The following is a 27,144-nucleotide window of genomic DNA, read 5'->3' on the forward strand; positions in this document are numbered from 1 at the left end:
AAATGAAAAATGAAATTTTCATAACAAAAAGAATTACAATTTTACTAAAATCTACTTACTATAAAACTTGAAACTTTATCATAAAAATTTAAGTTGACAATCTAGTAATTTTAAAAATTTTTCACGTTTATGACGAGTTCTCGGCAGTTGCTTCCTCTTTTCAATATGATGCCGCGCGAAATGGTGTAATTTCAAATATTAATTTCAAAATTTACCACCAGGTTGCGCTTGGTTCAGGAACGTATTACGTTCAATCAGTACCCGGATACTATTCGAATTTTCTTGAAATTTATTTCGATATCCACCTATTTATATGAAAATATCATAAATTACTATAACTTGTGTTAACATATTGCGGACTAGTCGTTTTATTGCTAACTATATTTAGGGTATAGTTAAACTACTGTTTCTCTTTAAATAACAATGCGATAAAAATATGAGAATTTTCGTGATTAACCTCAAGCACTAGAATAATATAATCCCAAAATCACAAAATAAATGACCACAAACTGTGATTATTATCATTTTGAAGCGACGAAATGCCGATGTGTATTAAATTTTCTATATTTATAACGGACTTTCTGTGATTACTTCAATATGACTTTTCAATATGACACCGCGCGAAATAGAGCTATTTCAAATCTTAATTCTTATTCCTGCCACTAGGATGCAGATGACTTGGGTATGTATTATGTCCTATTAGTATTCTGATATTGCATTTTCTTGATACTTATTTTCATATAAAATTCTATAATTTGTGAAAAATTCGAAATTTTTATGTCAGTAATTCAATTCTTTCTAACAGATTATGTATTATATTATAATAAAACAAAATTTTGTAGTAAATGTAATTGGAATCGCGTTTTTCAAATATTAATATTTTGAAATATTACTACATATTTAAAAAACGATACGAGTATTACTATTTCCGAATACTACTATTTGAAAAATGATATCAATCTAAGAACTGCGCAAGTTCTGTTGTAGTCCATTGTCTAGTCCATTGTGTAGTCTATTGCATATAAAAATATATATAATTGTATATTCTACATATACAGTACATGTACACATTTTGTATACGTATAATCTTTTATAATGTGTATATCTTTCCAAAATTCTCTCAAACATTTCAAAATTAGGCAAGAAGTAATATTTATCATGGGACGCTGTGGGATATTGCAAGATAGCAGAAGACATTGTGTAAGATGTAAAATATCGCGTAAGAAAGCATCACGTAAGACTTAATCCTTAATCTTAACAAATTTATGAAAGTTGATGTACTTGATCGATATACTTATCCACAGAAGCAAGGTTTTGTTGATATTTCTGTTTATTTTGTTGGTCTCTTGCTCTTTTTATTGGGCGTAATTTGTCTATTTGAGTTATTAATTAAATCGTATTGCGATTTTCTGGGGCAGAGGCATGTGTAAGTATAAAATTCTATACTTCCTTTGTAGCGATTATAGAATATCCTTTTCATATATTATTTATAATTTTCTAGAAGACTTTCTATTAGTTTTATAATGTCACATGTGACACAAAAATGGCAAATGAGTCAGATGTACGCCAAAACGTAGGATACCAAAGAGGATTGCATATCAGACCTGTTTATGTACATAATTCCTATGTTTGCTATAGCAAATCATAGAGGGCGCAAAAAGCAGCCTCATTTTTTCCAGGTCGGTATATCAGAATCTAAGACATAAAATCCCATTTAATGTCACGTTTATCCTGTCCTTAGTTAATGTTGGAATAATACAGAATATTCTGTATGAAGTGATCCACGAAATAATCAATAAATAGCTCCAAATACAACTTTCTTCTCAATGGAAGTTTGTGCCACGGTCATATAAACAGGTCTGGACCACTCGTGCCTATGTAATACCCGGTAATATTATGTATACGACCATGGTCCGGATCTGTTTATATGACCGTGATTTAAACATAATTAAACAACAGAAATGAAAGCTATCTTACCAATTCCTTTCAAATTTCATACTTTACGGATATTAATCTACCAGATATAAAAAGATATTTCCGTTTCCAATTTTCCTTCAACTTTATCGTAAAAATTTCTTCATTAATAACATTAATGAACTAATTGTAAGAAGAAAAGACCAAAGAAATATTTAATACCAATATAAGAATTTTTTTTTAAACGTGAAACATGATGCTTATAGCTTATAGCTCTCAAAAACCGCTCACCTGTTGATTCGTGCGACAAATCATAAATGTTTATCCCTATATTTTACAAATTTTATTTCTCAATACTAGAGTCGCGCTGGCTAGATTGACTAAGGCTTGTATTCGTGACCGAATAAGCCAGGTTTCGAATTTTCAATTGCTCACGGCACGATTGCCTCTGAAACTTGATTTATTAGTAGTTGTATTGTGCTTATTTCTAGCGTTTCTGATGGTCTTATTTATTTCTGGTGATTCGGAACCCAACTAAAACTGTAAGTCCACCAAATACAGAGAAAAAGATAAAAAGGGCGAAATATTAAAATGATATACTTTATATGACTACACCGCCAAATAATGGTATATTAAGCGACTATGGTGGAGCCTTAAGATTTCTTCTCATTTATTTTATACATTAATCTCTTCTCTGTCATTATTGTCGCTTGGTTTGGAAAAGATTTAACTGTTGTAGTAACTTTATTCGCTGGAGTATCTATTGTAATTGGCAAATATATTTTATACTGAAGAATTCCAACTGTAAAGGGTCGTTTCTTTTTATGTTGTTCAATCTTCTTCTTACATTTATCACATTTGATTTTCCACTTTTAAAATCGGAAGGTCTTCCACGAGAGGATTGAACTACGCTTTTAAAATTAAATTTTAATTAATTTATAATGGAAATTATTTACAATTATTTATAAAATTTCAAGACAAACTTTCATATTAGGTGTTTGTTACATTTCGATCTCCAGTAAAATACCTTGCTTTATAGTTTTTACGCCAATTTGCGACATTAAATGTTTTGTATTTTATTGGAAAATTGCTATTTTACTTTAAATCTATTTTAGATTACAAACTGAGATTAAATGTATTTTTCTTTTAACTATTTCTAATACAAAGGAAAAAGGTTTATTCCGTATTTAAACCATGGTCATACAAACAGATCTGGACATTCCTGTACCGAAAACATAGGAGCAAGAGTATTTGAGTGTAACGTAAGAATTTCGCCTTTGCATACAAAATTTATTATAATTGTATTAATAATAAAAAATAACTAGCTAGTGAATTTTAATTATATTTCAAAAGAACCGCAATATCTTGCGCATGTGTAAAACAATATCTGATATCGACGCCATATTGATTTCTTTGTCTTCATTTGGCGGACACTTGTTTCTATGCTTTCAATATAGGAGTGTCCAGACTACGCCAAACTACGGTTGTCCAGACCTGTATATCTATGTATATGATCTTATGTATATATAGCGCGGTCATATAAACAGGTCTGGAGTTTCCATAATGGAAGCATTGATAAAACCATCCATCGTTTGAGTTAAATAAAATCAACATGGAGGGTAGGGAAAAGTTTCGTTCTGCGCATGTGTGACACATATATACATATATATATATAGGTACTATAAATGTTTCAGCAAAGGCAGATACGTTGTATTCATCTTTGTCTATTTCGCAGAACAAGACCTTTCCTTGCCCTCTGTCTCAATCCTTTTCAATTCAAAAGACAGACGGTTTTCTCCAACGAATGTTGAGACCTGTTTATATACCCGTGAACCGTGGTTTGTGCTTCAGTGAATAGTCACGTGGTTCTGTGAAATAAGCCAATCAAAGTGAACGTTACGTACCACGTGATCGGAAAAATCGAAATGGTGGACGTATCGGGACGCAGGATCCCGAGAGGAGACGAAGGACGATAAACTGGGCAAGGGCCCATCATCCGTGTCATCGGTATTATCAATCCAAGAACACGATTATTCACGAATATTAGTGTAATTTTCAGCAGAACCGGCGACAACTGAACTAACGCAGGAGTATCGGTGACAGTAGACCTTGTTTACTGAAGTGTCAATCCGCCCGTATTGTACGTGTGTTCTCTAGGTGCGAGAAAACAGAAAAACAGTGTACGTCGAGTGCGCGAGAGCCACAGCTGTATCATATCGTTCTCGCGATAGTACGTTTCTGTAACGGTTTATAAGGAAAGGGGATATATTTTAAATAAACGAACAAAAAACGAAGGAAATTCGAAATCGTGAAAACAGACGGCAATGCGTTTACAGTGAAATTTTCAGTCCGCGATAGCATGCCCAAGAATGCGAAGGTTTTGATGATTTATAAGAATGTAAGAATGTGTCACACCGAGCGTCTTGTTATCAGCAAAGGAGGTAACAAAAGCAGCATATTCCTTGAATAGACTTGCATGTTTTCATTACATTCTTTAACGATGATATGTAACAATCAGTAAGTGTCATGCGTGGACGAGAAATTCTTGATGAATTTAAGCCCGGTTTACTCTGTTGACGTTCACACTCGCAGATCGTTGCTGATTGGTGGTGTGGTCCATGACCCGCCAATCGGCGTCGGAAGACGGTTTTCCTGCGAATGTCAGCCGTCAGGTCCGAGGCAATCGGTATCTCGGGAACGTATGTCGTTTTTCGCAATCCTTTGTGTATCCAACGAATGATCGATGTGTTACGATTACCGTTCACTCGAGATTATTTAGAATATTATTTTACACTGTTCCTTCTTTTTGTGTCGAGATAAATCCGCTACTGTTTAATTGAAAAATTGCCAGCAATGACGAAAGGATTTAGGGAGATATTTTTAAATTCGGTGAACACAAATTCATAGAGAAAAAACAAAAAAAGGGATTGGGATTTTAAAGTAACAAAGAGACGTATAGATATAATATTTTTGTTTTAAGGTTAGAACAATATTACCTGGAATTCACATTTTATTGTGGATTTGATAGATAATTTGTATTTATATGTAAAATCAAATATAAAAAGAAAATAAAATATTCTTGCATTATGAAATTGTTTGAGTCAAGTAAATTTGTGTAAAAGAGAAATACAACAATGACATTATTTATACAATGCAACAAATACTTGATGTAAAATATTTATGTGTCATACATTTTTTTTTTCAGATAAGATACTTCTTTAACGCACAAAAGTTTTATAATACGTACAAATGCAAATACATCTGTAATCTTTTGCAATAAGTGTATTAAAATACTCAAATGGCATGAGGATGTTTACAAAACATTGAAAACCTTGGATTATTGTCTCAGTGGAGATACTGAGTTACTGCCTGCCAACAATAGCACACCTACACTCTTTGCAACTATACAGTAAATGTCATGATAAAATATAATGGCTATCAGAAAGGTTTTGCTGGACATTCATTGTTAAATACATGATATCTGAATTAAACACATCATCCTATAAATTCAAAATACTCTAATTATTGAAGAACAAAATCAACAGGATTCTATAAAACTGACTGAATATATAAATTTAAAACAAAACAAAGAAACAATAGAATAATTTTAATGAATCTGTTTTATTATACAAAAAGAAAGGGTATATTAATTTATGATTACAATACTTTGTGGTATTCTGTACTATTGATGAAATAATATGATAAAATTAAATGCGACTTTCAAGAGAAGTTTGGAAACACTTTAATTATTTCTGTATGTTATGTACTGCAATGAAAGAAAAAATACAAACTTTTATTTTGTTGAACCAATTCATGATTAAGATTTGACATGATATATATGTATATAAATAAAGTCTTTTAGTTTATGAATATTGGGTAATTTTGAGTGCATTTGACAAATTTAAATTAATGTAAAAATTACCTGTAAATAAATTAGTGAAACTGTAACTGATTATTTTTAAACAAAATGTATAAAAATTATTTTAAACGTTTACATCAGTGGTTGTACATAATTGAGAAACAAAAAGAAGAAGAAACAGTACATTTGAAATTTTGCCTGGATGATAGAGGACAAATTTGTTAACCCTATATAAAACAAGGTAAAATAGCATATGAACACAAAGTAATAAAATCAATAATAATATGCATAGATGTAGGCTTAAAATCGAATATTATTAATTTTATAGGGTTAAAAAATGGACAGTTGTATCTCGGGGGTAGTGCAAGTATTTGTGGGTGAATGGAGCCCAGAATATGAAGCACTTTCAATTAAAGCTACAAAACAAACTTCCTCAGCTGAAATAGTGGAGTGTATTATAGAGAGACTTGGATTAGTTGATGCATCTGTTTCAAATGGTTATGAGTTAGCAGAAGTAGTAGGAAACTCTGTTGGGCAAGAATGTAAAGAAAGAAGACTTGGGCCATGTGAGTGCCCTGTGGCACTTATGTTATTATGGCCAAAAAATGCAGCGCAACAAGAATACTACAGGTAAATATATTTGTTTAAAATGTCATAACTATATAAATATTATCTTTATATAAGGAAATATGTATGTGTTAGACTAACTTCTTTATTATTTTTAGGTTTTACTTGCGCAAAAAACAACCAGATTATTTGTGGTCAGATAGTAGGTTTCCCATGGATCCACAACTCCTCAAGGACTATTTTAATAGATTCCTATATCAACCACGAGATAAGGAGTATCCAGATCTATGTCAACTTCCAGATCTTAATGAACAAACTCTATTGGACAACCTTCGGGCTAGGTTTTTAGCTGGAAACATATATACATATGTTGGCAGCATATTAATTGCCTTGAATCCGTTTAAATTTTACCCTATTTACAACCCAAAATATGTAAAACTCTATCAAAATAGAAGGTTGGGGCCAGATATACCTCCACATATATTTGCCATAGCTGATGCAGCTTATCATTGTATGCTTAAAGAAAAAAGAAATCAGTGCATTGTTATTAGTGGTGAGAGTGGCTCGGGTAAAACAGAGTCAACTAATTTTCTACTGCATCATTTGACAGCACTTAGTCAGAAAGGTTCTCATGGTAGTGGTGTTGAACAGACAATACTCAGTGCTGGTCCAGTACTAGAAGCATTTGGAAATGCAAAAACTGCACATAACAACAATAGTAGCCGTTTTGGTAAATTTATCCAAGTGAATTATAAAGAAAATGGAATGGTCCATGGGTAAGGTTCTTATACATAAGATGTAGAAGATTATGTAGTTTTATAATTATTAAAGACTATGATAAAATTATCTTTAGGGCGGTCGTACAAAAATATCTTTTGGAAAAATCAAGAATAGTTTCTCAAGGAAGAAATGAAAGAAATTATCATGTATTTTATTATCTTTTGGCTGGAGCAAGTGAACAAGAAAAGCAACTTTTGCATTTAGAAAGTTGCGACCGTTACAATTATTTAAATAAAAGTGGCTGTTATGGACTAGAAAATGTTGATGAACGACACGAATTTTCAAGGTTGAAACAGTCTATGGAAATGGTTGGATTTACGCCAGAAAAGCAGAGACGATTGTTTGCAGTTCTGTCAGCTGTTCTTTTACTCGGTGATTAATAAATTATTTTAATGATTTTTTATGGCAGAATCTAATGACATGGGTGACATTATTTTAGGTAATGTGGAGTTTCAGCCTAGAAAATCTTATCACCATCACGACGAAGCTGTGGGAGTTAAGAATCCTGAAGTGGTTGCATTGATATCTGAACTTCTTCGAGTAAAACAAGAAACTCTTTTGGCTGCGCTTACTGCTAAACGTGCAAGAGCGTCTGGAGAAACATTAGTTATTAACTATAGGCTTCCAGAAGCAATTGCGGCACGAGATGCTATGGCTAAGTGTTTATATGGAGCTCTATTTGATTGGATTGTGCTTCAGGTAAGATATTATGGTTTTATGGTTTGAAATTTGTCTTTTGAAAAATTATAAGATAATATTTTGTTGTTGGTAGGTGAATCATGCTTTACTTTCAAAGAAAGATACCCTCAGGGATCATCAAGGCAATAGCATAGGTGTATTAGATATCTTTGGTTTCGAAGACTTTAAAATGTGCAATAGCTTCGAACAGTTATGTATAAATTATGCTAATGAACAACTACAACATTATTTCAATCAGCATGTTTTCCAATATGAACAACGAGAGTACAGAAAACAGGGGATTAGGTGGACAGACATAGGCTACAGTGATAATTCAGGTTGTTTAAATTTAATAGAAGGGAAACCGAATGGCCTCCTTTGTCTTTTAGATGATCAATGCAAGTTAGTATTTAGCATTGGCTTTATTCTTTAAAAACACAAGTAATATCTCGCATTTCCTTCAATTAAATTTTTTTTTTATTGCAGCTTTCCGGGTGCAACGAATGAGACACTGCTACAAAAATTTAATACAGTACATAAAGACAATCCATTTTATGAAGCACCACAACGACGCGAAGCAGCCTTTGTTGTACGTCATTATGCAGGATCTGTTAAGTACCAAGCTGCTAATATGAGAGAAAAAAATCTGGATTTAATGCGACCCGATGGTGTTGTTGGTGTATTGAAGAATTCTTCCCTTGCTTTTGTTCGAGAATTAGTGGGTGCAGATCCGGTTGCGGTATTTAGATGGGCAATACTTCGAGCATTTTTTCGCGCTCATTTTGCTTTCCAAGAAGCTGGTCGAGCTCATAGGCATGGTCGAGGTACAGTATTTTTTTTTTAATGATATGGAATATTCTTTTATTTATATTTAAATTCTTCATGCTAATAATATGGAGTTATTTTCTTTTTATTCTAGCTGATGGTACAAAAACATCTATACAAAACAGGTATAGGACACCGAACGAGAATTTAATAAGGTATTATAATTTTCATGTCTAATTTTATATAATCTTTACTCTCGTAAAGGGTGACAAAATATTTGAGTGCTTGTATACTCATAATATAGAGCAATATTTATTAGTTATATAATAATGATCGTGATAAACAAATGGCAATGTTATTGCGCTTGTTTTTGAATATGTTTTATCTGCATATTATCTCACCCTACAAAATATAAATCTACGTTGTGCGTTGATAATATTTGCATCAAGCTGAAGAGGTTCCTATGTGTTTATAATTGAAGCAAACGTTAATTATATTTATATTGGCCACATGTCTTTTGTCCCTGTAGCCATCTTGTGACGTTGTCGACCGTCAATCTAACTATTAACCGAATCGCGTAAGTGGTCTTTTGATCCACTGTATGTGTCATTTTGGCAAACATTACCTTTTTTTATGCTAAGATGTCTTATGGATTTACAATGTTTATCTTTAGCTTTACAGCAAGTGTACTAGCAAAGCTTAAAATACAAATTCACTCGATTTATAATAATACAAAGTAGAGATTGCAAGTTATAAACAGCTTGTAAATCCATATAATTTTTCCAATCTTATGTGTGAGAAATTGTTTAGAGTTTTCTGTGTGCACTTTTTGTATTAAATGTGATTAGAGTGCAATCTTCATAACTATCGTAATACAGTTACATTCTGTCATTTAAAATATATTACTTTACTTGCTATTATTCGTAAGCATGATTAACAATTCAATAATAATTTTTTATTTATACAATTCATGCCAATCATTAAAATTCGCATAATTTCATCACTCGTGAAACAGATTGTTTTCAATGAAATCATTTTCTTCCTAAAATCACCAGTAAGCAAAGTTTAAAAGTTTAAATTAAATACTGATATTGAACAATATATGGTTACTATTTAAATACATAAAACTACTAAAAAAAAAAAAAAAACTAAGCATGAGAGACTTTTTCAGTTTGCACAAACATAATCGTCCACCAAGCTATCAGAAGCAGCGCAGTGTCTGCATACCATCAACTATACCCATTACCACATTATCTTCTATACAACTCGAAAACAACGACAATGTAAACAACAACCGATTGTCGTGGCCACAATCTCGAAACATTAATCAAACGCAACACCCAACAAATGTAACCACGATGAAGGGTTATTTAATAAGGGGCAGGGAAGACCAGCCTCATAGTAATAATAAACTCAGACGGGATACTCATAACCCGCTAGAGAGGGTGCTTCCAAAAGACGAAGCAAACGTCATGGAACGCGCTAATCAAATAGTCATGTATGTAAACAGCATCTATTTAATATTCCATAACATTGTAATATTTAAGCTACAAAAATTCACTGCTCTACAATAAAGGTAGTGTGTGCTCTATAGTAATTCTGGGTGAAGGATTTCTTTGTGCATAGGTAATAGCATTTCAATAGGACATTAATGGTCTTCCCATGCAGTCATACACAGCTTTCTACAAGTATTCATTATTTTATGAAGCTTTCACATATTTTTTAAAGGTCATCAAAATCATTCTATTTGATGTACCATAATATTCACGATCATTATCGCCGGTCGTCTTTTAGTCATCACATTTTAATGATTTATTTGTTCATGATCTTAGCTACAATTAATGCATGTTAATTTCACAATAGTAGTTCTTTTACTTTTTGAATTAATAATATTTAAATTGACCCATTTATTCGCTATAATAAGCTTAATTAAGAAATGTTTAAAAATCAATAATACATTTATTTCTATTCAATTTCTATATAAATTAAGAATGGGTTAATTTACATTACATGCTGATTGATACAGCATATATATTCAATTCAAAAAGATCCTATAGCATTAAGCTCCCAATGTTATAAACATATCCTTTCTTGCTAGCAATTAATTACAATTAATTGCACGATAACATTTTTTTATGAATTTAACGAATTGCAAATTTTTTATAAGAATACATTTATGTACTAATGAAAACCATAACTCATAAAGTTAGTAGTTCGTAAAGAATGCAAATTGCTTATCATTAACACTAATAGATCATATTAATCCATGTATTTATTTAGTGCACAATTATCAAACTATATTTCCTTATATTACTAAGAGTTTCTAAAAACTTCTAAATCTGCAGATAACTACTTTTGTACACAATTAATCTTAATATTGTATGCTTCTCTATACTTGCTGTTATAATCTAGTCATATAAATTCTAATGACATTCTGCTAAATGTTTGCTATCTCTCTTTCATAGAACGTTTGTAATAATTAATTGTTACTATTTGCAATGCCATCCATGTCATTATAGGAATCATAAATTCTCCTTTTCCTGTTTTTCTATGTCAGGATATTTAATACTAATTTAGAAGAAAGAAATATGAAAATATATAAATAATTCTAAAATAATACTAATACCCTTTAAAATTTAAACATATAATTTATGTATATTTTTATTTTGATAAGAAATTAAAAAATAGGAAAAGGAATTCATGAAATAATTTTCAATAATAACACATTAAAATTTAATACTTTTACAGGAAAAATAAATCATTTCGACCAAGAGAACGGGGTAAGAAGGGTCTAAAAAATCTACAAACTGTAAAAACACTTGCTGGAAGAACGCAAAGTTATGGCTCAGGACCTGGAAAAGCAAGAAAGCAGCCTATGACAGTATCTGCACAATTTCAACAAAGTCTGCATAGTCTTATGGATACATTAAACCAAGCAAACCCTTTCTTCATTAGATGCATTAAAAGCAATGCCAACAAGGTACCAAACGAGTTCGATGAAGAAACAGTGCAACGACAGTTAAGATATACAGGAATGTTAGAAACAGTCAGAATAAGACAAGCTGGATTTAACGTTAGATTAACATATGAAGAATTTATTCAATTGTATAGAATGTTACTACCTAAGGGTTTATTAAGTTCTCAATCTGACGTTAGAGATTTTCTATCGACACTGAATTTAAATAGAGATAATTATCAACTTGGAACAACTAAAGTGTTTCTTAGAGAATCAGAAAAAATTAAACTAGACATTGAATTACACCAACAAATCATTACAAGCATTACAACTATACAAAAATGGTTCCGTGCGTGTTTAGAAAGAAGGAAATTCCTTAGATTGAAAAATGCAGTTGTGCAAATACAGTCATTTTGGAGAATGGTCATTGCCCAAAGATTTGCACATTCTTTACGCACTAGAATCGAGGCTGTCACTCACATCCAATCTGCTTGGAGGGCATATAAACAGCATAGTTGGTTTAAGAAACTTAAGTCTTGTGTAATTATGTTTCAAGCTCATGTTCGCGGTAATAGAGCGAGGAAGACTTTTGCAGAATTAAAAAAACAGAAAAAATTGCTTGTTGATAAAATCGGAGAGTATAAAGAAACTCAAAATCAAGGAGAGCTTGTATATGATAACAGTAAGATATATCCTAGGCTCAGGAATAGCGAAGAGTAAGTACTAGCAAAAGAGGTTAAAACTATAATATGTATATTTACAAGTACTTATATTATTATTAACGCTTGCATTTAATGTACAGGTCACTCACAGATCAGGGCTTGTTGGAATTTAATACCATTCGTAAAACGGAGTCTCAGAATCGTCTTACGTCAGCAAGGTAAATAAATATCTATTTTTTACATTAAAACTTTTAATACTTAACTACAATAATATGTGTTAATTGTAGAATGGATAATGTACTTCGAGATAGTACAGTTGATACGAGTATGTCATATTCAAAGCGTAAAATTATACCAAATACAAGAATATTGCAAGAATCTAGCTCGATCTTAAGAAACGCGGATTCTTTTCCTTCGGATGAATTTAATGAGCGTAAAAGCAGCTTGGAAAGTTTGACTAGTTTAAGAAGCTATGAATCTCAAGTGAGCAACAGTTCTGAATCTCAAGACAATTCTTATGGCAAACCGGTACCGAGCACTAGAACGAAACGCTGTGATCAATCTCCAGTAGTTGTCGCAAATACAAACTTAGTAAATGCTTCGAGCAGATTGTCGTCTGTTAATAAACGAGCAGACAGTTCATCGACAGGATATAGCGATGGGGAAACTGATACAGAAATTCCGAGTACAGTACAAAGTGCTCCGCCTGTTTTTAACACAACTCCATCATTTCCAAGTCCACGAGAAGTTACATACCATCAATCTAACATGAGTCTAACGCATAGTCCAAATTCAGATGTCTGGCGTCGCCGAGCAGATTTTTCTTTGTCCATTAATTATAGTGATTATTTACTGTCTGGTCCTCAAAAATCAACCTTGACGCGTTCTCCAAACGTTTCTCAATATAAAAGTATAGCGGATAACATGTTCGAGCAAGTGCAACAAGACAAACCAAACGAAGCATCGAATTATAATGTGAAATTGGATAGTGACCGTTTTATTCATATGGATAGTTCATCAGCTAGAGAACAACGTCGATTAAGTGATAATAGTGTACCGAGCGAGCGGATTGAAAGCGTCCCAGTTTCACCTATCAGACGTGATCATGGTTATGGCCACAGTAAAGAAATGAAAGATTTTAGTTACTTGAGAAGGCAAAACTCGGAAGGAGATACATCTATGAAATTAGATGCTATGAATGATGAAAATGCTTTAAAAAGTCCCTTGTTGAAAGGAACTTCCCCCAAGGAGAAAAATTCGAAACCAAAGGAAAAATGCGAACCCGACGTGCCTGTCAGAAGTGCCAGAAGAAATCGTCCCACTCGGGAAGTCCAGTGCCGATCTATGGGCGAGAGCGTATCAGAAACCAACAGTGGAGAAACCAAAAGTATATTTCTGTGTACGATCAAAGAGAGTGACCTACATAAAGCAACAACTATAAGGCCTCGGAAAGATAGTTCGCATGATACACCATCCAGATCGATAACAGATTGGCCTGTAAACAAAAATGAAGTTGCATCGAAGACGCAACAACCTGGAAAGCGCATGAGATCCAACGCTATAACAACACTAGAGCTGAGGAGAAGAAATTCGGACCCAGCGACTAAAATATCAGGACTTAGCGAAGACAAACCTGGAACTGATACAAGTCCCAATGACCTAAAACTCGCACCTGGAATGAATCTATTAGAATGGAAAGGTAATCTTTTCACGTTAGCCGGTCATTGTTTTAGGAAAGTAGCAAGGTTTGCCAAAGACGACGTGTGCGTATGTTGCCACGAAAAAATGGATGCGTTCGTAACACAGGGGTACAAATGTATTGACTGTAAACAATTATACCATGTCAAATGTATTCAGAATGGCGGAGTACTTAAAATGCCGTGTATATTAGCGAACACTCCAGGTAGGCGAAAACACAGGAAACCACCACGAACGCCTTACGATGCCTCGAAACAAGTAGTGGTATCGAAATTCAGCTTAACCGGTACATCCGCGTTCTCTGACAGTACCGATAAGATTATATCCGACGCGAAAGAGTTAGCTCTCATGCAAGATTTTATCACGAAGAAGATATACGTAATGGAAGGACAAGAGGGAGGCAAGAAACCAAGCGAAGTCGATCGTGTATTTAAGCAGGCTTTGCGTAAATTTAAAGACGACCTAGTGATCACTTACAGCGTTGCTATTCAGCAAGGTGTGGAAGGCAACATCAAATACACTGACTTAATTGCGAACTTTTTGCACGTAATAGAAACAGTCTGCAAACAAGAAAATACCAGTGAAGATTTTCCCGTGACGATGGGAGTAAATGCATTTAGAGGATTCATGAATGAATTTATGACGCTAGTCAAAACAGAAGCACTGGAGAAACAGAGTAAAAGCAAGCGTAAGAAGGAAAAGAAACGAAAACATGAAGAACCAATACGTCATGGTAATCATATGTTCCAGTTAACTATTATAAACATCCCTACAGCTTGTGAAGTGTGTACGTCTTTCTTTATGTGGCCTATCGAGCGAGGACTTGTTTGTCAGAGTAAGTATGCATATTTTTTCCCCTTTTTATAGCATTTATTTATTCGTATTTATACTTTTATGTTTAGATTGTAAGTTGACGTGCCACAAAAAGTGTTATATAAAAGCATCAGCAGAATGTGGAAAGGAAGCGTCGCACGAAATGAACTCACGGAAAATATTCGGTGTACCGTTGTATAAATTGGACTGTGGTGACGGTAAAGTACCAATAGTGGTAGATCGGTTAATTACAACCATAGAGATGCATGGTTTGTATACGGAAGGTATATATCGAAAGAGCGGTGTCAGTTCCAAAGTGAAGGAATTAAAAGTGAAAATGGACGAAGCTGATCTAGAGAAAGTGGACTTTGAGAATTATCAAGTACACGTGCTTGCAGCAGTATTGAAAAGTTTCTTTCGAGATATGCCAGAGCCTCTCCTCACCTTCGAGTATTACGATGATTTTCTGCACGCTGCGAACTTAACGGATCCTCGTGATCGAATTAGTACGCTATTTGCAATTTTGAAGAAGCTACCGAAGCCAAACTTCGATTTGATGGAACGACTGATCGTTCATCTAGCTAGAGTAGCGCTTCATGAAGTCGACAATCGAATGTCTCCGTCAGCTCTAGCAATAGTCTTCGCGCCGTGCATTCTGAGGACGAATAGGACGTTGCCCGCGCAAGATTCTTTACAAGATGTTGGCAGGCAAACTTGTTGCGTCGAAACGATCGTACAAGAAAAACTGAGGGTCGTACGAGCAACTTTAGCCGACATAAATACACTCGAATCCGCTTGTCACACGGCGACTTATCGTTTATCCAGTTTACGATCTTCGAAAATCTTCAGCCCAGAGGAATTAAGTGCGGCGACCCCAAGTGTGACTGTCAGATGTGTTACTACAGATCGTGAGAGAGATCGAGGCGATGAAGAGGAGGCGCTTCTCGTCGATCATATACAAGAAATCCAAAAGGAAAAGGCCCTACTAACTTCAACTCTTCCCAGCCTAACGAGAGCTTCTTCAGACGACGACCTACTTCTATCTGCCACAGACTTGGACGATGGATCTCTTGACGATCTTCTTCCATCTTCTGCCGGTAAATTGCTATGATTTCGTTAATTTCGATCTTTCGAATACTGTTTATACACGTATGCGTCCAGAAAAAGAAGTTCATTTTTGCCTGTGCGCACGTGTATACAGTGTAAGAAAGAAAAGATTTAGTCGCATGTTCTAATATACACTTTTCAAATAATTTGATATAAATCATTATCTTTTATATTATGATAACAAGGACAAATTAAAGAAGATTTATGATATTTTGAAACATAGATGCAAGCAGCACTGATTAAAGTTAGATTCTTTTCTCTTAATTTAAATCATTATAATTTATGGTTTTTGTTTTGTGTCTGTCAATAGACGGACTCGTAAGAAAAAGACCTATCCAGAGGCAAAGTTCCGCAGACAATGCATTTCCCACGATCATCAGTGTTGACGAAGACATGGTAATGGTATGACCATCCACGATAAACGTTACCACGAAGAATGATGATCGTCAAGTGTAGCAACATGACACACGCTGTGAAGCGTTGACTGACGGCAGCGAATCGACGAGTCTTACTTCTGGTCTCATCGGCAAGCCGCTAGTAATTTAAATAAGTAGTAAACACGATATTAGGTAGGTCTAGTAATTTGTTCCACACGAAGTTCAGCTGATAATTCGATCAAACATTATATATATATATATATGTATATACTTTATATATATGTGTATATATATATATATTATTTTTTCCACTCTGTCGCAAAGCTTTCGGGGGTTTTTAAAGAATGTTTAACAAATTACGCGAATATATAGCTTCACGTGAAATGTATTAAATATTCATTTTATAAACTATTTTTCTCCTGAAATGCATTCCTTTTATCGAAGACTGTGTCAATCAGGCTAGATATCTTGAAAGCTCCATCGAAACAGAACATTTACATTTTGTAGGTATTCTATAATATCTCTTCATTTTGATACATCATGTTTCATTTCTCTGTACCATCGACATGAAGAGTTATGATAGTTATCTTGTCAAGAAAAACTGAAAACTAGACAAGGATTATCAGTTGTTACAAATGTTTAGTCGCATTTAAATTCTCCTTTTGCTTCAAGTTTTTTATCGGTTCGTTTGAAAACAATTTATCCTTGTTCTTCGCTCTTCTTACAGATTTTATAGACTGTTGCGTGAATCAACACGATAATAACTACTTTTTTTTTTTTTTAATAGAAAAGGCGCAAGTTTATGCCGAGTTTTTTGACAACCGCAGGTTTAGAAACGAAGGTATTCGTATTGTTTCGTTAGCAGAATAATGGAAAAAGAACGATGGAAAAGACGGTGTATAAAACAATATCATTGATCGATGGCTTGAAAAGAAGTGATAACGGGTCACCTCGTCAGATTTTGTTTTTGCCAGACATATTCCGTTAACTTTGTTTTTTTACATAGAATACTCGCGCACGCGATGCAATAGATAGTTATCGAATCGCTGCTTCAAGCAAGTGATTCGAATCACGCGGAAAGAGGGAAAGAGGAAACCAAATTGTAGCTTGTACATATATTATTAGGTTATCCGAGAAGTTCGTGCCAATTTTTATACCGTTGTTCCGATCAATATTTTAATCTAATATCTTTGGACGCTATGAAAAGCGTAATCAACCAATTTCTTCTACAGCTTTTTTTGTTTTTCCTTTATTTCCTCCTCCTTTTTTTCTTTCTGGCAGAAACATATTAAACATTAATAATCTTTTCTAATCTTCCATTAAAATCTCTCTTGATATTACTTTGCGATATATTCGCGATATTATTAAATAAATTTGTTTACTCGTTAAAAAGTATTTTTCATAGAGTGCAATTCGAATTTTTCTCGCCAGAATAGCGATTCGTTTTGGATAATGCCTAAACATACCCGTACAAGTAGAACCATTTTAGGTAAATATAATGCGGCGTAAACTTCTCGAGTCACCCGATATATACGATAATGAGTATCTCGTAATAATCTGTTATTATTGTTATCTTTACGAGAGTCGTTACCAAGATTATTTCTATTGTCGATATATGCCGTGTAGAGTTTATACACGCCTATATACCGTTGATAAAATACAAAAAACGCAAACACACACACGGCCTGCCAATTATGTACTTTCGTATCAGTTTTTACCTAGGCTACCTTTTTCATACAGGGAGACTCCTTTATATACATAAACGCGTTTGAGCGAATACGTACTAATGTATAGATATTACATAGATACACGGATTACACATATACGTAGAAAACATTTGTATACAGGAATACTTATGTATATACAAAGACTTTTTTTGTATGCACCGGACTGAGCAGACGGTTTTTTTTACTTGAGATTTATTACGATTTCGTTTTAGTTTCCCTGTGGTCCAGTGCCTTTTTTCTTTTATTTTTTTCTCTCTTCTCTCTTTTTTTTTTTTTTTTTTTTAAGTTTCCGCTTTCTTTATGCTCATCTCCCCCCCTTTTTTTAATACACCGCTATAGCGTACAGTTGGTCTGTTTTTCTGTCGTGCGTCCTCGTGTCAGACTCGAATATCCAACAATCGAAAGAGTCGTGAAGTTATTCGAGCGAGACGTTGGAACAAAATATTTCGAGGTCGTGTTTCGCGAAAAGTAAAAACAAAAACAGGAAGAAAGAAACATTATTTTTATTCCAACATCTCTAATTTATCTAGCTTTTTTTATTTTGCATTTAATTGAAAATTCCATCGTGCTATTTTAATTTTAATTCGACGACAAAGCGTATCGATTTCCCACCAATTTCATATTTCAGTTATACTTGTATTCATCGAATTACCAAAGTCATACCCCCCTTCCCCTCCCTCCCTCCCTCCCTCCATCTCTCTGTTTCGGGAAATTAAGAATATTTTAGAATAAGATGCACTCGATTACTTTACTTTTTATTACTTTTTTTTTAAAAAATCGAAATTCCTTTCTTTTTTCACCTATACCCCACGATTTTATCGATATTTCGTTAGCTCGCTGTAAATCTCGTCGAACGATCGGCCACGACAGAGAAAGGATCTTGCTCGCGGGAAAGAAGTGGGGAAATATTTATGCGGTATACATACATGTTCCAAGTTGTAGAAATATGTTTTAGGAACGCGTTATGGAGCGATTTGAACGGTCGAATCGAATTATTTCGCGTTGAATTACATCGGATCGCGCGTGACTTTTATCCAAGTAACTGTTAGCATTAAAACCGGGAAATTCGGAAAAGGGCACGCGACTTCTTTTCTTTCCAAAACGTTGCAATTTCTTCTTATCTTTTTTCCTCTTTTTCTTGTTCTTCTTCTTCTTTTCTTTCATCGACTCGCGAAATCTACGTAATTCGTGTCACGTTCGTTTTAGAATGATCGATTAGCGACTTCAACTCTTTTAAATGTCCATGTTCATGTTTCGCGCGTCGTTCTTTTTTAACGCTCAAGCCGAACGAGCGTGAGATCTTTCGTTTTACGGTTGATCGATTTTTACACTGATTAGGATAGGATCGTTGTGACGTACGTTTTGTTCTACTACGCAGATTGCAGTAGTAGCCTGTCTTTTAACGTTGAAATGTTATTGCATTTTCTCGAGTTCGTGACATCTGTGACGTTGGCCATTCGAACGAATTCTATTCGATCGGTCTCTTCCTCGATGTCGAAACAATTCTTCGTTCGACGCGCCTTGTGTTCTTTAATCATCGTGAAAGTATCGTGCAAGAGTATACGGATTTGTATGCACGAGCGCGTACATTATCGATCGATAAACATACGCGTTATTATGCAAAAGGTTCCTTTATCTTAATCAGTATTATTCACCCTTTTACCTACGATACGCCTCACGTACACAGCGAAACTCGTTCTTTTCCGTCCCATGGGGTTCCTCTCAAATATCGATTCAGGGTTTCCTAGCAATCTTGTACTTGATACCAGCACAATTTTCTTCAATTATTTCTTAAATGATACTTGTTAAAGCTTTAGAATGTTAGCGGCTTAATAGTTCGTAATCAATTTCACAGTAAATATCAATTAAATGGGACGGAGAATTCGCGAAGTAATTACCAAATCGTATAATTTTGTCAATTTTTTCACCACCTCAACTGCCGTATTTTATTTCTTTGCGATTGTGAAACGTTTCGAATACGATCAAACGTTTTCTCCGGTATTTCCTTTTTATCGATAATGTACGTGTTCACGATAAGAACACACGTTGGTTAACGTTAAACGTTCTTTATGCTGAAAACGTTACTGTTAATTTCAGTGTGTAAAGTGTGTTGTAAAGGTTTTGGACAAGTCCGTTTGTTGTTCGATCGTGCGTTCTCGAAGCAAAAAGTTGACTAAAAGAAAAAGAAAGTAGGTTGATTTTCGTTTCGGCTAGTGTATTGTCTCTTTTATCGAGATCGGTTGTTGAATCGTCGGCTCTTTCGCCCGTAAGGAACATTTTCTGTTTTTCATCTTTTCGAGAAATTTATCATTAGTAAGGCCAGCCATGGTTTGATCTAGAGCTTGTAAATCGTGTTAGTGATTTCACCGTGGCGCAGCTGGGTAGTCCTTTTAACCGCGTAACGAGTAACAACTAATCGTTATAAAAAAAAAGTATCTGTAAATGATTGATCTACGCAAACGCATTACGCTTCTACCGTGCAAAAAAAAGAAAAAAAAAAAAAAGAAAGATGTTTCGTACTAGCATCAAGCGCACAAAACGTATCATCTATCTCGATCGTGAAGGGAGGAAAGCGAACGAGAACGAAAAAGAACCGACATATGGATCGCGACACCGGCAATTTTCTCCACGACCCTCCGTTTCGAGATGGAGCGAAAATTTCACGTATTCGAAATCCGTCTAGCGTCGAATAATCGATGAAAATTGCTTTCTCCAAGGAATCAGCGTTATCGATGCAATAACGTTTAATAAATCGTGTCCGATTCACAATCGAGTTGTCGATTATAGAAGGAAACGCGATCGGTCGCGTCGAAGAGCGAATAAGATCGATTCGTATAAGATTTTCACTCTGCCGTGCGTTGGACCGCCCTGCGTTGGGCCACCCTGCGTTGTAAATAGGCGATAAGATAGCGCGAGTAAACGGAACTCTTCATGACAATATCGCCCCTAAAAGTCCTAATTAGCTTCATCGCGTGCGGCTACGCCGACGACGATTCTCATCATACTCCATTCTATATTTTTGTCTTCGAGATCTTGATTCACCACGTTTCACGGATCATACTCGCTCGAGTTGGTCCAACGATTAAAGCACGATCACCAGAATCTAAACTCGCATCGACTTTACTCCTCCATCTCCTCTAAAGAAATAAAGGCTCGATCGAACACGATGCTAAGTAAAACGATGAATTGAGATCGCTTAAATAACTACGGAGACAACAGGAGAAAGTATCGTTCTAGTTTTTGGCCCAATTCTACGAAATACGCTTATTACAATTACAAATGCGACAGCAATTCGACTCTGTCTTCGAGGAAACTTGTATTTTATCGTTCACCCGTACCGATCTTGACGGCGATCGTTCGCGAACCATTCGTCGAACGATCGTCGCCAACGTGAGGGCGTACTTTCGCGTCAAGTACCTGCAGTATACACGCGGTCGGTTTTTTCGTTTTACGAGCATCGTGCGTGAGAATAAAAAATGAACGAAATACAGCGAGAAGGACGCCGTGGAAGGTGGTCGAGGAGAGTCGACGAGGGTTGTCGAAACTGCGAAATTCGAGGTGTCTGGTATCGATCGAGGGCTGAGGGGGAACGAAGGAATGGAATCATCCAATGTTCAACGATTATACACCGAAACGTCTGGATATTGAAAGGCTCTTCCCATTTGTGTCTTGGCGTAAAATCTAAGATCACGATCGCGCGATCGGAGTATCCAATTTTGTCGTGCTTTTTCTCTCTCTCTCTCTCTCTTCCTCCCTGTTATCTCCATTTATGTTAAGAGGAAGTTAGTCGATCGTTCGATGTATCGAATTCTGATCTTTCGTTTTAGCAGATCGTTGCTTAGATAGAAGAAAGATGTGTTAGCGTTGGATGCGCCGGTTCGTAGTTCCCTTCTACGAAGGAAGATGTTTGTGCGACGTACTTGGATACTCCGTTCATTGTATTTATACATATATATACATATATTATATGTATGTGTGTGTGTATATATATGTATAATATACATACCTGTTATTTTTCTTCGAACAAAATAGTGAGCGTGTACGTGTGATAAACGTAGAATGAGTTAGAGAGAACAGGCATGATGGTGTGTCGCAGACGAAGGACGATATACATATACATATATAAATATATGATTATATATATATATATAAATATATACATACGTAGAAATACGTATGCAGAAATTGTGTAGGTGTGCGTAAAAAAGAATTTCGATAAGCGGCTCGTTCCTACGTCGCTTGGTTCGAACATCGCGAGTCGATACATCGCCACGTGCATGTGCCGGTGCGAGATCGCGCGTTTTCCAAAAACGCTTGGGAAACCGAATAAGATTCGCGTATATACACATACACACATATATATACATATATATATATCTATGTATATTTGTATAAAAATAACAATAGGCACGTGAAGGATCGAAGAGAACGGAGAAATTTACGGCGATCGGCATAGCTTCAATTCTTTTTCTCTTCGTTCACGTAGGTCACGAGGTCCGTTGAAAATCTCCGTTCTTTTCCATCGGAACGGAACGATTTTCTTAGCGATTTCACGATCCTGCCACGCTCACCTTTCTCTTTCCACTCGCTCTCATTCAGCGCGTACTTCTCTCAGTCCTTTCGATTCCCTTTATCCTCCTGTACATCCATCCAGCATGGCCAAAAAATGCGGCCACCGTCGCGATTTTCCATAGGTAGCGTATCGTATCGTAGCGCTGCGTTCAGACCTTCTTTCGCACGTTCATCCTTCCGCTATCTGTTTGTATCGTTGCCTGGCTGCGTGTGTTGCAAGGGTGCGATGTGTCGCGTTTACTAAACGCGCGTGTGTGCGTGGGTGGGTGTCGAAGATAAGGTCGAATTGAGTTTACAGAATCACGCAAGAATTCCAGGGAAACGATCAGTCGGTACTGTCAGAGAGACGAATACGCGAAGAGCGGAAATCCGCCACGAGGGAAGCCACTCGACCTTAAGGACGGATAACGCGTATCGCAGAACTCTCTGTTACGACTGTGGCACCACGAATCGGAATACGCGTCTTGCAGGCGTTTCTTCTCGCAACTCGAACTTCCCTCGATGTAACTCGTAACGGGTCTCTCTATGGCGCAAGTTTCCGGTCCCGAAGCGAAAAACTTGCACCCATAACGGTCGTTCCGGACACATGGAACCCGGACGATTGTACGACAGTTTCGATAGATTCAATGGGAAGCTTCGAGCGTGTACCAAGAAGGAACGTTTCTCTGGCCGCGCGTGCGGATAATTGCGCGACGATCCACGAAACAGCGCTCTCCTCTTTGATCCCGCGAGTTTCCGGCTTTCCTTTCATTGCGTCCATCCGGTTCTTTTTACAGACCATCGAAGAAATCTCTATCGAGAAGATAGACCTTTTTTTTCCCTCTCGTTTACACTCGATCGCGTGTTTTCGCGCCCTAATCAGACGAGGGATTAGCGAACGAAGCACCGTGAAACGAGCCAAATAGCCGCCGCCGCTACGGGAACGAAGAACGCAACGAACGATCGAAACACGGTGATGCACGTAACGCGCGACACCTTGTTCCACCTTCTATCGTCCCTCTTTTTCTTTCATTCCATCAAGCACAACCCATAGAAGCTGACAATAAACGCGAAAGAGAGTCCTGAGCGCGTCTCGTACACGCTTGAAATACCAGTCTTTTTTCGCCGTTAACTCACGACGACGATAGTACCACTCGTTCAGAGGGACAACGAACGTGTTTCTTTCGCTTTTTTCCTACCTTATACCCGTGCCTTGGTTCTTTCTGTCTCTTTGTTCCGGTTGTCCCACGTAGTATTCGCCGGGAACGCGATAGAACGGTTATGTTACGTGTCTGCCGAGTGGATAGCACTTGTTCTTCTCTCTATACGGTTCGGATTTACTAGAAAACGTAATTTTCCACGAGTTTCCTTTTTTCTTTTTTCTTCTTTTTTTTCTCTTCCGTTAAGTTGTCTTTCGTGAAACTAGAGGTATCGGACGATGTGTGAGCTTAGCTCTTTCTGGTTGTTTTTGGCCTGAAAAACCGAGATAAGAAACAAATTAAGAATCAACGATCAAAATTCAAATTTAACGTGGCGCGCGTTACATGTAACTTGATTCCCTATTTTCAGACTCTTTTGTTTGTAAATGATTTTAATACGATTATCCTCATTGTGTTTCGAGAAATCGCGGTACAAATTGTGCAAAATATCTGTTTCCAAATTTTGTCATTTAGCAAACAACGATAACACGAGGCAAAATTTGATCGAAGGGGAGTGAAAACGCGTGAACCAACGAGGGGAAGAGATCGCGGGAGGACGCGAGGGATGCACGTGTTTTGATATTACAAGGCAAGTTAGCTATAACGTGCACGTATCTGTACGTAAATTTAGGAGGAAGGTTTGGCGAGTTGATCCGCGAATCTGTAATAACGTCTACTTGGTATGTGAGCTAGAGTATTTCGCGTGTAGTGTGCATGTGTGCGGGTGTACGTGTCGCCTGCCATGCGTGTTGGTATATCAGTGCGTCCGTGAGACTGTGTGCGAGGTTACTCTCCGTGATCGACTGTAATTTTATATAATATTTGTAAGGCAAAAGAAATATTATGTACAGTATACCTGACAGTAAATAATAAGTATCTACCTTATACCTAATGTCACGTTTTCGTCTAATCCTCGCAAATGTTTCACTCGATATTTCCTCCTATATAAAAGCAGCGAACTTTACGGTAAAAAGACGCAATTTCAACAGAGATTAAATTTCATATTATTTTCTTTCTTTTAATAAATCGAAGAGAAGCATTTATTAAGGCAGATCATCTTATTGTTATAAAATTGAAAAATTAAAATTAAAAAAAAATTTTTTTTAAGGTTCTTGGAACTATATATTAGACTGTTATACCAGATCACTGAAGTTATAAGAATATAAGCAATCCCTTAAATCCGTACACGTGCACCGCATAGTTATTGGATTCTATGTATAAAACTTTGATATCGATGAAACCTTGAGTCTGTTAGAAGCCGTACGCTAAGATCTCAAAGTTAAGGTCAACGACTTCCTTGACTTTCATCCAGATGAAATTCGGATAAATCTCGTAGCTATTTGTCCGTGTTAATGTGAAGTTTCCGTTTATAAAAGTAATTGGATCATATTTTCGTACACTATTTTATATATTTTTATATTTCACATACATATATTTATACGTGTATAAACATGTTAAGTTCGACTTGAAAATCCGCGAGTGAAAGCGCATGTGACGGTTCTTAATCTTGAAAGTAGCAAAGGATTTGCACGATACAGGAGGTCCGTGTTAATTATCGTGGGCGTTAGGAGAAAATAGATTAAAGGTGGGCAAGAGATTGAAACCGATTGCTACAGCTCCTGTTATCCTTTACGATCCTAATTACGATAGTTTTTTTTTTTTTCTTTGTTGTATGAAACATTTTTACCAGAATGTCCAGTTTTACTTCTGCAGTATCTGACTTTGTGTGCACTATATCGGGTTCGTAACGAGCATCGTCATAGACTGCAATGTTATTATCGGTACGTGGCTTCGGCGTTGACCTCTCCCATGAAAATAGGAGATCCCATTCGTGCCCGTACATGCACGAGCTTGCACGCATGTGATAATTATCAATGGAATAATACTTGCCGAAAATGTTCGGCAAACCAACGTTTTACGCAATGCACTTGCTTGCAGTACATCCATTAACCGTAGATCGTTAATTAACGTGGTCGCATTGGCAATTGCAATTGGCCAATGATTTGCCGGATTAATTATCCCCTATGATAGGCAAACTGGCGAGACCTCCGCGGCTTGATGCTGTATTGAACTCGTGGTATGGGGAAGTTGGGCATCTGCGAGTCGGAAAAGTGAATTTGGTAACCAGAATTTTGTTAGGAACATCGTATTCGAATAATTCCAAAAGTCAAACTTGTACAATTTAAAAAAAATTTTCAGAAAAATTTCAACGGAATTAAGTGCGTAATAATTGTTTATCGTTATTTATGTAACGCAAATATCTTTTTGCCAACGCTTATACTTTTGAATTAAAACTGTAGAGAATGAAAAATTTCGATGTGATTTTTAACGCAACCGTGTCAGGGTAATCTCTCCGTTACACTCGGTGTACTCTACAAAGAGCCCGTCCGCTCTCAAGTTTTAACAAAGCTGCTCGCAGCATTAATAAAACTAAGGAACTGCCGTCGATTCCGCGATTATACCAACAAGGAATAAAACTTCGTCGCTTAAAGTCCAAGTTGAACGGTTCAAAAAGACCATTCGTCCCTCGATACTATCGCCTATAAAAACTCGTCTAGTTAGCACAGAACAGTGTTTGGTTTGCTTAAAACTCGGAACATCCTGTTAGTTCCTTGGCGATGAAAAATTTAAATTAAACCGTGATGATTGATTTCGTTCATATCGAGGATGATTTGCATTCTTCCGCAAATATATACGGTTGTTCTTTCACCGGCTATTAAGTACGTCGTTTTGAAGTATCCCAGTGGTCCTTGAAGGATGGCAGGGACGGTGGAGAGGGGAAATTATGAGGGTGGCGGACAGGAAAATCTCTCACAACTCGTGGGACAGAGCAAACGGACGGTAATGTCCCGCGGTCGGACAGAAATGAAATTCCAGTGATATAACCGTTCGAATTCACGGACAATCGGTAGAGAGGAGGGACGTAGAACAGTAAATCCTACCGATAAATGGCCGACACCGCTTCTTCTATCCCGAGAACGTGCACCGTTTCTTCCCTTGTGCCCACGTATGCTTCTTTTCTTCGAAGCCACGTACGAAGACGATGATCCTTTTTGCTCGCCGACCGATGACAACGGTTTTCAGTTCCTTCGCCGATGGCATTGCTTTTTTTTCTCGTCTCTGTGACCTGACGTAAGGTTGATTATGGAATATGGATTTTTGACGAGAAGCACATACGTGTTGGAAAGGATCGAGATAACACCGGTGCGAAAATATGCAAGGGAAACAATAATACGAGGGTTGAAACGGAGCGATATTGTTGAGAAGAGAAAATTGGAGGTTACGAAATATATACCAGGCAAAGGAAGCTTTGAAATTAGGGACTATCGAGAGAGGAAAATTGGAAATTACGAAATACCGGGGCAGATTAGAAATTAGGGAAAATTATGCTGCTGTAAATAAACTATTTAGAATTTGAAAAGATCTATATACATAGAGAATTTGAGAGCAGGGAAAATTGGAAATTTTAAAGTTAAAAAAATGCTATACGC

The 27,144-nt window shown here is 36.1% G+C and overlaps 1 protein-coding gene across 5 annotated transcripts; it reads left to right on the forward strand.

The window, feature by feature from the left end:
* The first annotated feature begins 3,725 nt into the window (after positions 1-3,725).
* Positions 3,726-24,545, forward strand: LOC132907997 (unconventional myosin-IXa-like). Of its 5 annotated transcripts, none has more exons than XM_060961503.1 (15): positions 3,726-4,355; positions 5,120-6,014; positions 6,102-6,403; positions 6,499-7,116; positions 7,194-7,492; positions 7,560-7,819; positions 7,893-8,200; positions 8,285-8,622; positions 8,718-8,778; positions 9,735-10,061; positions 11,312-12,235; positions 12,322-12,399; positions 12,469-14,714; positions 14,782-15,789; positions 16,110-24,545. In XM_060961503.1, exons 3-15 carry the CDS (start codon positions 6,111-6,113, stop codon positions 16,205-16,207), a joined length of 6,858 nt encoding a protein of 2,285 aa, XP_060817486.1. In that variant the 5' UTR covers positions 3,726-4,355; positions 5,120-6,014; positions 6,102-6,110; the 3' UTR covers positions 16,208-24,545. The 5 variants fall into 5 exon arrangements, with proteins under 5 accessions (XP_060817486.1, XP_060817495.1, XP_060817512.1 ...); XM_060961512.1 differs by having other exon boundaries at positions 3,726-4,144; XM_060961529.1 differs by lacking the exon at positions 9,735-10,061 and adding an exon at positions 9,093-9,140 and having other exon boundaries at positions 3,732-4,355.
* Positions 24,546-27,144: the final 2,599 nt, after the last annotated feature.

Source organism: Bombus pascuorum, chromosome 1 (assembly GCF_905332965.1).
Source record: "Bombus pascuorum chromosome 1, iyBomPasc1.1, whole genome shotgun sequence".
Lineage (NCBI taxonomy): Eukaryota > Metazoa > Arthropoda > Insecta > Hymenoptera > Apidae > Bombus > Bombus pascuorum.